Source organism: Tiliqua scincoides, chromosome 2 (genome assembly GCF_035046505.1).
Source record: "Tiliqua scincoides isolate rTilSci1 chromosome 2, rTilSci1.hap2, whole genome shotgun sequence".
NCBI classification, from domain to species: domain Eukaryota; kingdom Metazoa; phylum Chordata; class Lepidosauria; order Squamata; family Scincidae; genus Tiliqua; species Tiliqua scincoides.
The window spans coordinates 116,402,253-116,420,823 of NC_089822.1; the positions used below are offsets into that span (position 1 = coordinate 116,402,253).

Sequence of the window (18,571 nt, forward strand, 5' to 3'; positions counted from 1 at the left end):
TGGTCGTGGCGAGGGGAGGGGGTGTAGGAATCGGAGACCACCCCTTCCCTCAGGTGATGGAAAGGCGCTGAGCCGGAACTCATTTCGCTCCTCTCTCCTTCCGCGCCCAAGGACCAGCCGTATAGACAAGAAGAATTACTAGCCCCCCCCCCCCGGCATCTCTGGCAAAGGGAAGGCGATATGGACGGGGCGGTTCCCGCGAGCGGAGAAATCTCCGTGCCGGGACTCGTTTCCGGCGGAGGGATCTGGCCCGGCGCTGGTAGTGCGTCCCCATCTTGGCTCTGCTGCGGGAGGGGGGAGGTGGCTCCGCAGCCGGCACCATGGACGAGGCCTACGACGTGATAGTGCTGGGCACCGGCCTGACCGTGAGTGCTCCCGCTCCCCCCCGCACCTGTCCCCCCCCCGCTCTCTTGGCGCGCGAGCAGCCGCGCTCCGTTCTGCTCCCACCTCCTGCATCCCCGGCATCCCCATCACGCCCGGGCGGGGCCGCATCGCCCTCGGGCAGTTCTCGGCATCCTCCGCCAGCGCTCTTGTTTCTCCGTGGCTGCAGCAGCGCTTCTCCGGAGCAGCAGCTCTGTGCTGAGCGCCCTCGTTTCCTTGGTTTCCGCGGCTCCGTGTCGGCCGAGCCTCCGTCCTGAACCGCGGCTGTCCTTCCCAGGCACGCAGCCCGATCCCTGTCTCCTCGCTGTTGCAGCCGCTGCGCGGCGGTGCGTCTTGGCCCGGTGCAGCCTCTTCCACAGACCGCGGCTGGCTGGCTGGCTGTGAGCAGATGCTGGGCCCCAGCTGCATGAATTCTGCTGCACGGTGCCTGCGATGCCACTGCCTCCTTTGCACTGCCTCCTTTGCACTGCCAGCAAAATAACAAGCGTTGCAGACTGGCCCGCCTGTCTTCATGCATCGAAAGTTTCTTTTGCCAGTTTCTGCAAATGAAGCTGCTTGAAGGGACCAAAGCTGACTAGGCTGAGTCTTGTTCGGATCGCTTAGCAGCCTTGACGCCCCAGTCAGGGAAGGAAGTGGCAATTGCAGCCCTGCAGTCCACAGCCTCCCAATGCAGCAATTTAACCTTTTGCTCTTAAATCCCGCAGTCCCAAGGTGAACCTCATCAGCGTCCAAGTTTGTGGGGTCCGTAGCCCAAAGTATGCTTTGCCATGTCCTGAACACCCCTCCATCTGGTGCAGATGTCATAGTGTGTTTCTTTTCTTGCAGGCTGAAACTGTGTGCACTGTCTTCATTTCTTGAATCCACTGTTCAATACAGTCCCCCTTTTTTCCTGCTCTGAACTTTTGTAGTGTTATATAAAATCCTTCACCAACATAATATATGCTTCTTCTGTTTTTCTTGGGAGGTAACATACGTCGTTTGCATCTCCCTGTGCAAATCCTTGCGGACTAGGAAAGGCATATTGTTTTTCCTTAGCAATCCCATTATGTCAAGACTCTTCTGTTTCTTACAAGCCTTATTTCTTCCTTTAGCACCCTTGTATCTTATCTCTCTATTAATTTAACTTTGTGTTTTTTGTGACATTGGGCAGAACTGGATTTAACTTGCAAAGGCGATCCTGTTCACTGCTCTTTGATTAGCAGGCAAGGGAATACTTAGCAGTTCCCAATATTTTGGCTTTCATTGTTGCAGGTTGTTGTTTCCCATTTTGGAAACTAATATAAGGTCACCTTTTTCTTTCCCCAACAGATGGTTTTTTTGCATTATGGAGGTGTGTATCATTTTGCATCTCCTGTATTTTACACTCTTGAAGACCTTGCCTGCTTAAGGGTCCTTTCTCTCCAGGGGTGTCAGAGCTCAACTTGATATCTGTTCAAAGTCTGCTTTCCTTGCCTGCTACATTCCTCATTCCTCAACTGAATACTGTATGTACTATGCTTTGTACCCCTAGTAATTGGGGAGAATGTTGGCATGGAATTTCTTCTCATCCCTTGTATCTCTTCCTGATTTCTTCCTTTCTGTCTCCTGTCCTGTAGCACTGTTGTTGCTCAAGGAAAATGAGCTTTTCAAGTCTCTGGAACCCATCCATTTGTCATGGAGCAGAATCTTGCTTGATAGCAAGAAAAGTCATGAACCTTCCTCTGCCCCTGCAGATTAACTCTCCCCCAACCTCCTATTCAAAATCCAGTTATTCTTGGATGACTCTAAACAGATATCCCCTGGATCAGTGGTTCCCAAACTGTGGTTTGGGACCCACCAATGGGTTGCAACCCAAATTTTGGTGGGTCGTGAAACTAACAAGCTGATTGCTGACAAAGAAAATGTATTGAATCCTATGGAAACCAAAACGGCAACTGTGTCTCAGTCCATTTCATTGCTGGCTGAGAAGAAGACAATGCCACAAGAATGGTCCCAATCCAGTGAATGCAGGCCCCAACAGACTCTTGAGAAGAAAGTTTCCCCCCTGCCCAAGCTGACAAAGGAAATGTATTAAGCCCTATGGAAAGCAAAACTGAGCGGCATGTTTAGTCATGAGAAGGCAAACATGCTTCAGCTCTTCTTGAAGGCTAGGTGAAGGGGAACGCAAGGCTACTAGAATGGCCTTCAGATCCTATGACTGTGGAGCTCAACAGATGCTCCAGAAGGCTGTTCCCCCCCATAGTAAAAATGATAAAAACAGAGGTTTGAGCAGCTGGTAAAATAAAACATTTTTTAGTGTCGTAAAGCTAGTTGGGTCCCAACAGAATGTCATTTTAAAAGGTGGGTCTCAGTGCTAAGAGTTTTGGGAATCACTGCCATAGATCAGCAATTTTCAACCTTTTTTTATCTTGCATCGATCTGAGAAGGTGCTAAAATTGTCAGTGTACACCATCAGTTTTTTGACAATTGACAAAGTTCACTGCGCTGCTGGTCAGGGGCTTATATCCCCTATTGGCCCTACTAATATTGACACTCCTTCTAAATCCATTCATGGCACAGCAGTGTGCCACAGCGCAGAGGTTGAAAATTGTTACCCTATATAAAGTATTCACTCTCTTGTGGCAAGCGAGTTGCCGTCTCCTTCATTGTCAGCATGTTAGATGTTAACAGCATATGTATTGGGGAAAACCATGACATTTTAACCAGAATAATTTCAGCTGAGCAAAATTATGCATGGATCATGAGAGCAGTGCAGATGTTAGCTTGCTCTTCCCTAGAGGTCTGGTGGAACCGACAAGGGCATTTTCCACATGATGCCAAAAAGGCATGGGATGCAGCCTAGAGGGAGCAGCTTCGAGAACATAAGATAGGCTTTGAGTTTCAGAACGTAAAGATCTTTGTGAGCTTCCTTCTTGCGTGTGCTTACACACCCATCCATCCACCTGCAGCCAGTTTTCAGGCTTTGTCTTGAGTCTTCAGCTGCAAACTGCAAAATTAAAAAAACAGTCTCTTTTCCAGGCTGTGTTGAGACTGGTTAGTTTCTGATCTTATGCCAAGGCCAAGAAGTTCTTTAGTTGCACCTTAACTCTATAGCTCGTCCAAGGCAGAGTTTGAAGATTCTTGTTTTGTGTGAGAACAGATAAGGACCTTCTTCAGATTTCCTTGAAGATTAATCTCAAGCCTTCTTTGTAACTGAGAACTCACCTTCTCCTGTTTAGGAAGCACACAGTGGCCTGTGGTGGATAAAAACAACAACAGAAACCCCCCTTCCTCCTACCAGTTGTTGGGTGTACTCAACATCATGCAGTTGCTGCTAATTTAGGACCTCTAGGTCTGTGCTAAGAGAGATTACAATGCACACACTTTGAACTTACCATCTGGAGAAGCTATAATTGTATCCATTTTCTGTCCTAGGAATGTATCCTTTCAGGCATTATGTCTGTGAACGGCAAGAAGGTCTTGCACATGGACCGGAATCCATACTACGGGGGTGAGAGTTCATCAATTACCCCCCTGGAAGAGGTAAAAGGATCAGGGTATTTTGTGTGTCTGTTGCATATATTGGAAGTAGATTTAGGAGTGGTAATGCTGTGATAGCAAAGCGCATGAACTGTACATTGGAAAATTCTCCATTCTACCACATGTAGTGAAAAATTTGAATACAAATTCATTCTCAAAATTCAGAAAGTTTTAAAGACTAATATACAGCTGAAACCAGAGACATTCTTGTTGGGTCTGATGGAAAATCAATTGGAAAGAAGATAATGGTACTTTATTTTTGTACATGATAGTGGCTGCAAGATTACTGTATGCACAGAAGTGGAAGTGCTGCAGTACGCCTCCAGTAGAAGATTGGCTGATGAAGATGTTGGAGCTAGTAGAGATGGCAAAATTAACGTCTTTAATAAAAGAAAAAGATAATAGATTTATTTTTGACTAAGTTGAAGCCTTTTGTGGTTTTTCTGCAGGGCTTGGATAATAATGAATTATATACCTGTGGATTTGGAGACTGAGAAGAAGAGATGATTTAATAGAAATATTGAGTTATACATTGTTTTGTGTTATATTTTGTAATTTGGTAGTTTTGTTTTTGTTGTCTATTTGTTTTGCATTTGTTTCTTCTTTTGCTTTGGTTGCTGTTTTGGTGGTTCTTATGTAATAAATTTGGATCACTAAAAAGGAAATTTTCAGTTCAAATATCTTCTTAGTCATGATCTCAATAGGTTGCCATAGACTCTTTCAGTGATTCTCCCCCCCCCCCCGCTGCCACCAGTAATATGTGGATAATTATACTGATTTACCTTGCAGGATTGTTGTAAGGATCACTGAAATAATGTATGAGAAGTTCTCTGAACACTAAAAAAGAAAAAGCACTTATAAATGCTATAGTGTTTTTCTGATCAAGGTTTTCTATTGCTTAGGGTCCTCTTTCCAGTAAAATCCCTGTCCTGCACCTAACATGCCCTGCAGACAGCCACCTTGAAAGCACTGCATTTGGTTGGGGGGGGGGGGCCAGGAACAGTCCATTCCAGCAAGCGTATTTTATGTGTGTATTTTTAGTGGCTGTTTGCTAGGGTGAGTTCTGCATCTTTTTAGATGTTGAGTGTTTTTGGCACAGGGAATCATTTATTTATTTTGTTATGTGAACCACTTTGTGCATTTTTGTTATTGAAAAGCAGAAATGTACTGTACAGATATAATCTAATTATCCATGGATTTTTCTCCTGCGGTTTTATCTCAATGCGATGAGGAGGGCCCTTTAAATCAAAGGAAAAAAGACATTTAACAATAATCTCCTTAATGGGGGAGAGGGCAGCCGCTAGACAATCCATCAATCATTCTCTCTCCAGGCACTTAGAACAGCTTCACTCCCAGGCAAGCGTCCGCTCCCTTCCCCCTTAATATATGAAAGACTGCAAGTCATTATCACCTCCTCCATTCTTTACCTGTGCTGGGCTCACAGGGAAGGGAGGGGTCACTGCCTCAGAGTGAAGCCTTTCTAAGTGCCTGGAGAGAGACAGATTGCCTCTGTGTGCGTTACAAAAGGTCAGCAAGGCTGTTTTTAAATCACTGAGCAAAAGGACATTGTTTTTTAAATGCATTTGCTTTCGTGCAATTTTTGCCATCAAAAAATTCTGGGAATGGAACTTCTGCGAATAACGAGACTCAGCCTGTATAATACTGAGTATTATATAATAGTAGTGATTATCTTAATAGTATTATCTTAATAGTAGTGATAACGCACAAAAAGGTTAAATGAATGTTGGTGCTTCAGTTTTGGCTGTAATTCCCTTGTATCAGTGCTAAATAAATAGTTCTTATGGTTCCCATACTAGGGACTTAGGGAAGATGTTGGTAATAGGTACAATACAACAAATTTGTGGTGATGAGGTTCTGCTGCCCATGGCAGAGAGAGCGTCATTCTGAGATGCATTTGTGCTCTTGAACTTTCCTGAGAAAGGTAATGATCTTTTCTAGACTGATGTAGCTGAGAGAAATTCTTCTCCTGTATATGGGTAGTGCTGAGAGGTTGTGTTGTGTTATGTTGATTTGAATTGAAATGTTCCATTTGATCATGTGTGGTACTCTTATGTTCTTCAATTGCCAGCTGTACAAGCGCTTTGAAATTGCTGATGGTCCCTCTGAATCCATGGGACGTGGCCGGGACTGGAATGTTGATCTCATCCCCAAATTTCTCATGGCCAATGGTGAGTCAAGCTGGGTTTGGTCTCATGGTCCACTAGGCAGTGATTAAATCAATTTTCCTGAAGGAAGACTGAGGATGAGCTAGAGCAGTGGTATTCAAACTGGGGCGTCGCAACGCCCCAGCCTGTGGGTCCTGGCCTCTGCCCCCTTAAGGGGCAGGGACAGCCAGGAGACAGGGGGAAGGCAGCCGTCCCTGTGTGCAGGGAGCCCTGTGGGAGTGCCTGCAGGGCTCCCCAGGTCAGGGAAAGGGAGAGTGGGGCAATCGCACTTAAAGGCAGAGCAGATTGCTCCACTCTCCCTTTCCCTGACCTGGGGCACCCTGCAGGCGCTTGCGCAGGGCTCCTTGCACACAGGGACGGCTGCTACAGAGACTGGTGAGTGCATCCCAGTCCCTGCAGCCCCCTGGGCGACACGATCCTGGGGATTGTGTCGCTGCCTTCCCCCTGCCCCTGCTGCCTCCCCCTCCCCGCCCCCGCAAAGACTTACTGCGGGTTTCAAACTCCTGGAGAGTTTGAAAACAGCAGAGCTAGAGAATGAGCTAAAGGAAGGATATTGTAGAAAAGCAAATGACAGCAATATAGGACAGGCTTGTGTAATTGTACCATAAGATATACTATTGATAGTACTATAAGATGTACTTGGTCGATATAATACAGGTTACTGACTGATTCTGATGATCAAGATGTGATCTTCTGCAGTTCTTTAAGCACCCTTCCTCACACTACAGCTTGTTTGTACCTTCCAGGAGCATATTCCTGGCAAGGTGATCACCTCACAATTACAGCTTCCTATAAAACCTTGCACTGTGTGTAACTTGAGAGTTTGGGAACTACATAGAGCTCCAGGGGCCTAAATTTATGCATTATGTATTTATACTTTGTATCGCAAACTTCTTTTTTACCATGATGGCATATAACATGTAAAAAACAGTTGCAATACCCCCCGCCCTCATCAAAGCAGGAGTTAAAATAGCAGCATAAAGACAGTGTTGGGCTAAAGCATACTTTTAAAAGACCTGAAAAGAAACAAAAAACTTAGTGTCAGAAATGGGGCTTGTCTTCTCCCACACAGGCCAGCTGGTGAAAATGTTGCTGTATACAGAAGTAACACGCTATCTAGATTTCAAAGTGGTGGAAGGTAGCTTTGTCTATAAGGCGGGAAAAATCTACAAGGTGCCATCAACAGAGACAGAGGCTCTAGCATCCAGTAAGTAGATCTTCATTTAACATACTGCCAGCGCAAAATTGTACAGTGTCTGACTCACAGCAGCCTTCATACTCATATTTGGTTTAATTTATTTTATTTGTATGTGTTGTGGTTTTTTATATTCTCTGACCATTTGATTCCTACTTTTACAGTCCAAAAACATGACTTTGAGGTAACTGACAGAACTTGCTGAGTAAAATAGCTATAAGAGTACAACCAATACCCATATACACCAAGTAAATTGTTCCATAATAGTGGTATTAGCAAGGTCATCCTGGGGCAGTGTTTCTTGATAGCCAAGGCATATCCTTTTGTGCGTGTGTTTGTGTGAATTAAAATTGGAAGCACAGTTTACTCTTACACCTGAAAAGACTTGCTTTTTGAGTAAAGAAAAAACCCTTGTAGGGGCCCATGTCCAAAGAGTGACTTGATGCTACCTTTGTCAGATTCCCAAGCCCAAAGTCAACTCTTTGATTTCCAGTAACTTATACTTGAAAGAAACTATGTCTCCCATTCTCCCCTTTTAATGCTGCACTTGTACATCCAAAGCTGCCTCAAACTGTGTTAAGACTAGTGGTCCATCTCAGCCTTGGGTCGCTTGCCACCTTATTACCTGAGATCTGTTTAACTGATAACACCAGGGATTGTGCCTTCTGCAAGTAAAACATGTTTTTAGTGGATGTGATCTGAAAAAGGTGTGATACATGTGCACAAGGGTTTTGGATGCATGTGCTGAGACTTGGGTGCATTGGTTCATGACATGCTTCAGTGGATTAGTATTTAATAAGGATGAAAGAGACAAAGATAAGGGTGCAATGTTATATAGTTTATTGGGATAATAAGAGGGGGTGGAAAATATGCCACACACAGAGGAGGGACTTGTAGGCATGCAAATATGAAGGAAGGGGAATGGGACATGAATGGAGAGACATTGTTGTGTTAGAGAAATAGGAGATTACTCAAAGGGACCAGGAGATAGGGAATTGGGTTTTGTGCAGTGTTGGGAAGGAGAGAGGGGAAAGAAACTAGAATGGCCAAACATTCCAGCTGTGGGTGGATTGTGATTTTGGTCCGAGTTCATATCCTGGAACAGTGGCTGCAGGTCAGGAGTGAGCCCCTTAAAGCACTTCACTCATTGTGGCAGGAGAGCTTGTCTGTTTTGGTGGTGGTTTTTAACCATTTGGTGGTTTTTAACTGGCAGTGCAGGCACTCATGGAGGCAGTTCCTCTTATGCAAGGACACTTCCTGTCCTTCAGTCTTTGAAGAAATGGCTTTTTTTGAGACAGGAGTATGCCTAGCCCAGTGGTTCCCAAATGATTTCACACCAAGACCCACTTTTTAAAATGACACTCTATCAAGACCCACCTAGCTTTGAGACTTAAAAAACCTTTCACTTTACCAGCTATTTAAGCTTCAGGTTTTTATCCATTTTTTACTATGAGGGTCGTCTTCTGGAGCATTTGAGCTTTACATTATCAGATTAGGACCATTCTGGTGGCCTTATGTTTCCCTTCACCTGGCTTTCGATAGGAGCCAAGGCATGTTTGCCTCATCACAAGTAAGAATGTACACGTGGCTCAGTTTTGCTGTCCATACAGCTCAAAACATTTTCCTTGTCAATTTGGGGGGGAATGTCCTTCTCAAGTGTGTTTTGGAGGCTTGCATTCATCGGATTGGGATAGGTGGTGTTGGGATCCTCTCGACCTTTTCTTTGAAGTGAAGTGAGGCACGTCTGCCTACTCATGAGTAAATGTGCATATGTGGTTCAGTTCCACTTTCCATAGTGCTCAGTACATTTTCTGCATTAGCTGTCAGCTTGTCAGTTTCATGACCCACTAACAATCAGGTTGTGACCCTCTGGTGGATTACAATCCACTGTCTGGGAATCACTGACCTAGAGTGGACTATGGGTAACTGCAAGGGTATCAGACTGAAATGAAGGCCTGGGAGTAATCTCCAGGCTTCCACCCTTATTGGTAAAAGACAAACCAGAAATTTTTACCCAACAAAGGAGGGGGGATAGAAATGCTGAACACATTATCAACTTGATACAGAAGCAGGATTCATAGCCAGCATCCATTTATGCTGAAATGGTTTTGTTGAGGCTTGGGTTGATGCAGGAGTCACAGGGATAGTTAGTCGAGATGCATCAAGCTCCTGGTTTAAGAACACAGTTCCAAAAACAGGGTTTGGTAAGTGAACCCAGCAGGGTTGTTGAAAAGGGGGGGGGGCCGCTTGACATAGCATCAGTGGATAATTTTCTCGATGTTAGGTGGAAGGAGAGGGTGCACAGTAGGGGACACGGCCTTTGACCAGATGTTTCATAGGAATCTCTGCCATATACCAACATAGGATTTGTTGTGGGATGAGGTCATCCTGAACCATCCTTCTTGATGGTTTTCCTATTGCTCATTCTCAGACTGCTGTTTCCTGTTGTATTGCACTCTGGGAAGGGTACAACTAGAACTTCTCAGTTGCTCTGGAGGCATGTGTTGTGATTTAGCATAAGGTCTGTGATTGAATTATCAGTGATGTTGGTGAGTAAAGTCATGGCTAAAGGTGCATATTTTGTGACCACAAATGGTCCTGCTTATCTCAGAGCCAGGAAGCTCCCAGGATGAGGCATTGTTTTTGGGTCTGAACAGGATGGCCAAGTAGGGGTTGTCTGATGTGGAATTTTCCAGAGGCTTTTTGACCACCAACAAGTGAGTGTTACTCCAATGAGTCAGAGTTGGTCTTTTTACTCAGAGGCCTATGGGACTTGATATTCAGCCTGAGCACAATCAAAATGAGCCTGGCCTGGGGCATGCTCACCTGGTATGTACCCAGCGCTACACATATGTATGCAAAATGTTTTAGATTACAATGTGTGTGCTCTGTTGGAATAGGAGGCACTGACACTCAGTGTGATTTTGATGCTGTGCCTCCCTCCCCCAATCACCTTTCTTCCCTATTCTCCTTCAGATCTCATGGGCATGTTTGAAAAGCGGCGCTTCCGCAAATTCTTGGTGTTTGTGGCAAACTTTGATGAGAATGACCCGAAGACATTGGAAGGGGTGGATCCTCATGGCACCACCATGCGTGAGGTCTATCGACGCTTTGACCTGGGGCAGGATGTAATTGACTTTACAGGTCATGCACTGGCGCTCTATCGCACTGATGAGTGAGTGGCTGGAACCCCCTCTTTGGCCTCTGGCCTTGGTGACACTGTGACCCCCCCCAGCTCCCTCTATGCCTCTCATTCCTTATTAGGCAATTGCACTGTGCCCCTCTCTGCTCTTCCAGCAGTTTCCTGTTGTTGGGGGAACAGGTGACCTCAAAGGTTACCTGGTATCCCTTCAAAAAGTGGCTCCTGTTCTTTGGCAGTCTCTTCTCCCTTCTCTCCCAAGGAAATCCATATAATATTTTTCTAACACAGTGGCTCATTGGCCACCTCAAACGAGCTTGACAGCCATGGTTAGCCCCCCTAGTAAGTCCCTTTTGCCCTTTCTGCCCTTACCTGCTAATTCTATAGGGTAGGACTGAGCATGTTTTTCCATCTTTCCACAGTTACTTGGATCAGCCCTGCTTGGAGACCATCAATCGCATCAAACTATACAGTGAATCCCTGGCCCGCTATGGCAAGAGCCCTTACCTATACCCGCTTTATGGTCTGGGTGAGCTCCCTCAGGGCTTTGCCAGGTACTTTATCTCATAGGACATGAGAAGTATAGGGCAACTCATGCTTTTGATCCACCTCTCATACTGGAATCAGCAGGATCAGATTGATCCTGGTTGTTATCAGAGTTGATGTCTCTTCTCTATGCCCCGCCCCCAAGTTCTCACACAAAACACAAATATTGATCTGTAAATGAGTTGCCCAAATCGTTTATCTGCACTCACTGCATAATTGTGTGTGCTTTATTCTGAACTCAGCAGTTATGGCTTTGCAGAATTTTCATTTTTATAACTGTTGCTGGCAAAGATCAGTAGTGGCAAGCTGTGGTTTTGTGGTGAGGGAAGGGGCTTGAATAAGTGCTAATAAGTGAATTGTGCTGTGAGTGGATGAACAAATACCCCTGAGGAGCATAGTCAGTCTAGGCCTTGAATGCTTTCTTACATTTTGTCTGTGTGCCTCCATTAGCATATGAACTGGATACTGAAAAAAACCCCAAAAACTTGTAGATCAAGACTCTTTTGAGAATCTAAATTATAGGTAATAGCAAATCATGGAAAGACAGGCAGCTCTAGTATTTGGGGCGGGGGGGGGGAGATACCTGATAGGAAACACATGAAAGCTGTGGGAGCAGGGGAAGGATGTGCTTTGGATTGGCAAAATAGCCCTGCCTTTTTAACTGAATTGAGGTTGGAGATGGAAAATACTCTAATGCCCTTTGCCATTCTCATGCCCCCAGGCTCAGTGCTATCTACGGAGGTACTTACATGCTCAACAAGCCAGTAGATGAGATTGTCATGGAAGGCGGCAAGGTCATTGGTGTCAAATCGGAAGGAGAGGTGAGAATGAGAAGCTGACATGCTTGTTCCGTACACGTTCAAGAAAAGTTGCGTTTCCAGAAGTTGCTCCTAGGAATGATAGTAGAAAGTACTTCATTTTAATAAGTTACTTGTGTTGCAAGACTTTTGTGCTGTCCTTGCGGTGTAGGTGATGTAATCATAGCATGCTAGTACCATCTTTTCCCTAGTGATAATCCTGCTGGGCCCTGTAAACTGACAGCAGCTGGAATAGGAACAGCCCACTCTCAAACACACGTCTTCCCTGGCTGCAATCAGAAATGGTACAGCCTAGCAAAAGATTCCCTATGTGACACTTGTTCTAGTCATTGTATCAGTTCTAACATGTATACTGTGGCAGCTTAAATGGGGATGGCCTAGGATCATGATGGTCTAGGATCATGAGTCTAGGCATGGCCTAGGATCATGAGTTGGGGATAAAACCTTCCTGCAAGCTGCTTCCTTGGGCATTTGTGCAGGAAGGAGGCAGTTCGTTCATCAATGAGATTAACATTCTCTCAAGAGGGTTTCCAAGGACAGTGGGGTCTTCTTGGTTCTCTACTTCCCTTTTTATTTCTCCTTGCTCCTAGTTTCTTCCACCCCTGCTCCCCTTATATAGGGTGGTGTAACCTACACATGTCTTATAACCTTTGTCCATCCCCAAGGTACCATAAAACTTAGGTGTTCAAGAACCCAACTGGAAGTAATCTTAGTATTGTTGGCCGTCCTTGTTCCAGCAAGAAGTTCATTTTCTCAGCATTAGCACCTTTCTGCACAATGCTGTACCTTTCCAGGATGAACCTTTCCCTCAACTATCCACCCATACTGGCCCCTTTCTGAGAGCTGGACCAAAGAGGGTTATACCATCTAACTTGACTTGCACTCTCACACCCCAAGAAGGAATGTCCCAAAGGTGTTAAGAGTAATGTTTAATCCTGATGATCTGATGTCTTGACATATTTTGAATCTTATTGGCTCTTCAAGGATTCCAGTGCTACATAAGGTAGCACTAAGGTAGTGCTTGATTCCACTAATTCCTTCAGGAATCCTGAAGGCCACGGACCCAACTCAAATACTGTAGTGGGTTATATAGCTGGGAAGGTGAGAAACTCACCACAGAGATACCAGATGTTGTGAATATAATATCCACAGCAGATAGAAAGTCTCAGTTATATGGTTTCTGGATCCAAACTTCATGGAGCAAAAAACTGCATCTCTTCTGTATTCATTTTAATAGTGCCTACTTCTCCACCCTCCCACCTCTTTTCCAGGTGGCACGTTGCAAACAGTTGATCTGTGATCCCAGCTACGTGCCAGACCGAGTGCGCCCGGCAGGAAAGGTTGTGCGTGTCATCTGTATTCTGAGCCACCCTGTCCGTGGCACCAATGATGCCAACTCTTGTCAAATCATCATCCCCCAGAACCAAGTGGGGCGCAAATCTGGTGAGTGTAGATCAGTGCTATTCAAACTGGGGCGTCGCAACGCCCCAGCCTGAGGGCCCTGGTCTCTGCCCCCTTAAGGGGCGGGGGCAGCCTAGAGGCGGGGAGGGGAAAGGCAGCAGCATGATCCCCAGGATTGCGCTGCTCAGGGGGCTGCAGGGGCTTGGGTGCACTTACCCAAGCCTCCTGCAGCCTCCCCGGGGTGCGGGGAGCCCGGTGCGACTTATGGCAGAGCTCCGCATCCACTTTCCCCCTGCCCCCGCTGCCTCCTCCCCCTGCCCCTGCAAAGACTTACTGGCTCTCAAACTCTCCTAGAGAGTTTGAGAACCACTGGTGTAGATGCTTGGGGATGTGATTCAGTTGAGAGCATACAGAAATGGGAGCAGGTACAAGAATTTTCTGCTCTTTGGGCTTCTTCTGCATTCCCTGGTGGGATGACATACAGTGTACTGATATGGAGGCTGAGTATGGGTTAAAAGGCATATTCAGTGAGCAAGCTAACTCTTTCTTTTATCTCCCCTACCAGATATCTATGTCTGCATCATCTCCTCTGCCCACAATGTGGCTGCGCAGGGCAAATACATTGCGATTGCCAGCACTACTGTGGAGACAGAATCTCCTGAGAGTGAAGTGCAGCCAGCCCTCGAACTGCTTGAACCTGTGGACCAAAAGTGAGTGGGGTAGGGGCATATGAAGAAAGGAGAACCAGTCTCCAGGATAGCAATTATCCTAAAGCGCTGGTTCTCAAACTGTCATGGAGTTTGAGAACCAGGGTAAGTCTTTGTGGGGATGGGATGGAAAGCAGTGACACCACGGCAGGGAAAGGGAGGTTATTTTAAATACACTTACCTGCTGTGGGTGCGGGAGCCCCACGGAATGCTCTACAGGGCTCCCTGTGGCTTGTAGAATGTTAAAAAAACAATCACAACCAACTTCTGCGTTGTGATCACTAAACCAGAAGTGGGTCATGATTGTTTAGCATCCTATAAGCTGCAGGAAGCCCTCTGCAGGGCTCCCTTCACTCTCCCTGACCCTAACAGCAAGTAAGGTAAAAAAAATAAAAGCCCCCCTTCCCCCGCGGTGACATGATCCTGGGGATCATGTCACTGCTTTCCCCCTGCCACCACCCTTAAAAGGAAAAGGGCAGGGGTTCTCAGGCTGGTGAGTTGTGACCCACCAGTTTGAGAACCACTACCCTAAAGTGTACTAGGTGCTATAACTTAAGATGGTTCCCTGCCACTGGCATTCCTGGCGAGGGGGCAAAATGATGTTTTTTTAAGAACAGGGATTACTGTGTAAAGTACTCCTTCCCCTTTACTTTCAGAGCCAGTTGCAGCTGCGAAAGCAAAGGCTTTCACAGCCATGACTGGCTCTGGAGACAAGGGGGATGAGTGCTTTGCACATGCATCCCTGTTCCTAAAAAAAGTAGCATTTTGCCCCCTTTCAGGAATGCCAGTGTTCCCTGCCTAAGGTTCACAATCTTAAAAGAGTAGAAAATACACACCCAAAGAGGGCAAGGAGAGGAAAGTGAAACAAGCATATGCGAATACTTGGGCACAGCTGTGCTTCATTAAAGGTTGCTAAAACTGGTAACCCCTGAGAGGTTTTCTACGCCCTGTCAGATTAGAACCAAGTGGCAAAAGGCTGTGTGTACCCCATGTGAAACAAAGTCTCAAATTACTTCCAACTGTCTATAAGAGGAAAGCACATTTTGTACATGTTTCTTCTTCCCTATAGGTTTGTGGCCATCAGTGACATATATGAACCTACTGATGATGGAACTGAAAGTCAGGTGAGACTCCCAAATACATCTGAGAATGTTTCAGGGATGGACAGTATTTGTCTGGTCTCATGTGGACACTAGGGAGAACTGTGGCTTCTCGTTCTTTGGTATACCTCCCTCATCTCATGTGTCTGTTTTTCTCTCCAACCCACCCTTACAGATATTCTGCTCACGATCATATGATGCCACGACCCACTTTGAGACAACATGTGATGACATCAAAGACATTTACTGGCGCATGGCAGGGGCTCCCTTTGATTTTGAAAGCATGAAACGGCGCCAGAATGACGTCTTTGGCGAAGATGAGCAGTGACCACTCCCCTTCCCTTCTCTCCCCAGTTTTCCCCCATGCAAGGGACCATACTCCTGCTAGGGACTGGCTCTACCCCACACCTCACCTGAGACTGGCTCTTCCCTCAAATCCTCATCCAGCAATGCCAGATTCCTTCTAACTGGAACTTCCACAGGGAGGAAGTTATATTTTCATTCCCCCCCCCCAACACACAATCCTTTCCCTCCATCACTCTTAATACCTAAATGAAGATATTCCCATGTGACTGAAGTTGTATCAAAGTTGCTGTACTCTGTATCCTTCAGGGATCCATTTTATAAGCTCCTTCCAGTGCCTGTAGGGATTTAGGGGAAAACTGTACATTACATGCAATTGCATTACATTGAACCCTGATAGCTGCCTTCTCTGGGGAAAAGCATTTTTGGGCATCAACTTTTACCCTCTGTGAGGCAAATGCACACCTGAAAACAGGAAGAATTAAGCACACCCACCATTTTTTTCCTTTCCAGGTAATCTTCTCACAAAGCTACTTTCCCTGGGGATAGCAAAAAATAGCCATTTGGGACTGAAAGCAGATAGTTGCATGCCATATGTAATTTGGCTTCATTTCTCCTTCTAATGGTGATGATGTTATGTCAAGAACAATCTCCCTTTTCTCAGTCCCTGCTGGACAGACTTTATTCTTCACCCCACCATCTGTGCCCCTATTCTTTTGTGCCTCACAATTTTTCCTTTTTACAACCTGATCCCTGTGAACTGGCTTCTTCATTTGACAGACTTCTCACTCTGCCCTCTTTCCTACCCTTGTTTATCCTGATCGTGTTGTGAACCTTTGGTTCCTGTATACTGAGAGGATACTGGAATGGCTGCCACTTAAGTCGGAGGATGTGGGTGCATGAAGAGCCATTCGAAACCATCTCTTCCACACATCCCACTAGCCAGTCCCCTGCCTCACACCTTGCCACTTCACATTCCCACAGGCCTCTCTGTTTGTCTTGCGTCCATTTTGTCCCCTCAATCCCTCTTAGTTCCTCTAGGTTAAAGTGTGGGAAGATTTGTGTGTGTGTGTATGTGTGTCTCTCTCGTGTGCTGGACATAGGGACAGGGTGGTGGCTCTGTCCCCTTCCACTTGCTGCCACCTGCTGTAACTTATTGTAACTTATTAAAGAAGCAGGTTGAACTTTTGTTGACACTCCTGAGAACTAATGAGTTTTGGGTGAAGGTCAGACTTTGGCATGAGCAAGAAAGGCCTGGGGCCTGTTTTGTGTCAGAGGCTTCCTTCATCCCAAAGCTGGCTTTATGGTTAACAATCTGCCTGTAACTCTAGGGGGATATGAGAGGGTCACCTCCCTCCACCCCAAAGCTGCTCAGTTGTCTCAAGTTAATAAATACTTAGTCTATCTCTGGCTCCTGTCTAATATTGTTGCAAAAGGGATGAGGCATAAAGCCTGGAACTGAACCCTCCTTGAAGTGAAGAGGCACTATGCCAAGCTCAGAAGATGAAAGAAACTGAAATATTCTTGTGACACAGAAGATGAAGGTTGGAGAAGCACCACAATCTGCCTCCATATACAGTCTTCTGGAAAGGAATCAAGACAGCTGGTGTACCAGCATATAATAGAGCCCACAGCTGTGTGAATCGTGGGTTTGCTTAGTTTGCATAGCTTAGACTAGTCACAATCTTATACATACACAATTTATTTCTGTTGTAGAGTTTCAGGTTTTTAAGGATTTAGGAAAGGCAGGACTAGGAGTAAAACATTGGGATGAGGTGAGACTGGGGTAAGGGATTAGTGAGCATTTGTGCAGAGATCATTCTGTATAGCCCCTCACATTTGTGCTCCTGTGCCCTACAGTGCAGGCATGTGGGGACCTAACCTGACATCTGGACCGAACTAGCTTTTCAGATTTGACTTTGCTTTTCCCACACACTTTCTACCTTTCCTTTGTGGTACCAAAGCTTTCCTAGGGCTCAATCCTATCCAATTTTCCAGTGCTGGTGAAGCTGTGCCAGTGGGGCACGCACTGCATCTTGTGGTGGAGCAGGCCCTCTTAAAGTATGGGAAAATTTGTTTCCTTACCTTGAAGCTGCATTGTGGCTACAACAGTGCTGGAAAATTGGATAGGGCCCTTAGTCAACTCAAGGCAACTCACAAGGAGAGCAATTATTAACAGTATTTAATACCGAGCAATAAAAGCATTAAAGTCAAAGCAAAGCTTTGGTAAAAGACTGCCCAAAGCTGCCTTGCAGAGAAAGCTGCTTAGGACATAATGCATTCTACTTGGTTGTTGAGCCCAATTGGCTTACACAGGTGTGTGCTGCTTAATGACTGGGATACATTCTCCCATACCTGATGTTATGCAGTTAGGTCATTAAGTGAACATTCAGTCCAATCTATTGCTTTTGTTGTGTAAACAGACACTCCCTACGAGACACTAGCTGGCTGCACAGGCTCCTGGAAAAAGAGAGCCTCTTCTTTGCATTCAGAGTGTCTCTGTTGTGTAAACAGACACTCTGCAGCACGGTATGGGAGACATGATTGCCTCCTTAAAAGCATCTTTATTGTGCTTTGACCACCTTCATATATGCGGTCTGTCATTAAGTGAACCATTGTTAAACAGTTGGTGCTTGTACTTTCTGAGTAGCCAATATTAATTTCTTTCTAGCAATTGTACCCTTATCTATGCAAGTCTTGTTGAAATGAATGGGAGTTGTACAAGAGCACTTCTGTACTCCCTGGATAATATTAGTCAGTCTCCTGCTGTTTTTGGTTTTCTTATGGTAGGGCAGCCTCTGTGAGGAAGCAGGTGGAGCAGGGTCAAGAAAGTTAAAGATGGGCCTAACAAAGAGTTTGCCTGGCTGACTGGAACACTCTCAATGCTGGTGGTGGTGGTGGTAGTGCCCAGTGTGCTATTGGGGCAGTGTATGCCTTTGTTCCATGGTCTTTAGTGGCTTGATGCCAGCAATGTAATGAAGGGTGAGTGAAGGAATTACCCCTAAAATGCTTTGCATATCTTTATGCTACGATTTGTCTGTCAATGGGCACAATCCTAACCCACTTTCCAGCACTGACATAAGGGCAGTGCAGCTCTGAGGTAAGGGAACAAACATTCCCTTACTTTGAGGAGGCCTCCGTGACTGACACCCAACTGCAGGATACAGCACATGCCCCATTGGCACTGCTATGCCAGTGCTGGAAAGTTGGTTAGGATTTGGGCCAATATTGTTTACTAGTAGTAAAGTAGCAGTGTGTTTACTTGTAGCATATGTAGCCAGCTGTTGCCTAGGAGGA

At 45.7% G+C, this 18,571-nt stretch overlaps 1 protein-coding gene across 1 annotated transcript; it reads left to right on the forward strand.

Moving 5' to 3' along the window:
* The first annotated feature begins 293 nt into the window (after positions 1-293).
* GDI1 (GDP dissociation inhibitor 1) lies at positions 294-16,678 on the forward strand. The gene is made up of 11 exons (XM_066617895.1): positions 294-365; positions 3,775-3,882; positions 5,969-6,068; positions 7,138-7,272; positions 10,237-10,435; positions 10,822-10,953; positions 11,667-11,766; positions 13,035-13,206; positions 13,730-13,874; positions 14,941-14,995; positions 15,147-16,678. The coding sequence occupies exons 1-11, from the start codon at positions 321-323 to the stop codon at positions 15,297-15,299; spliced, it is 1,344 nt and encodes a 447-aa protein (XP_066473992.1). The 5' UTR covers positions 294-320; the 3' UTR covers positions 15,300-16,678.
* Positions 16,679-18,571: the final 1,893 nt, after the last annotated feature.

Excerpts from the sequence above, each read along its gene's own strand:
- GDI1 (XM_066617895.1), top strand. The coding sequence starts at position 321 with ATGGACGAGGCCTACGACGTGATAGTGCTGGGCACCGGCCTGACC. Across the intron at positions 3,883-5,968 it reads CAATTACCCCCCTGGAAGAG|CTGTACAAGCGCTTTGAAAT; the intron begins GTAAAAGGATCA and ends TTCAATTGCCAG. Across the intron at positions 14,996-15,146 it reads ATGATGGAACTGAAAGTCAG|ATATTCTGCTCACGATCATA; the intron begins GTGAGACTCCCA and ends CCACCCTTACAG.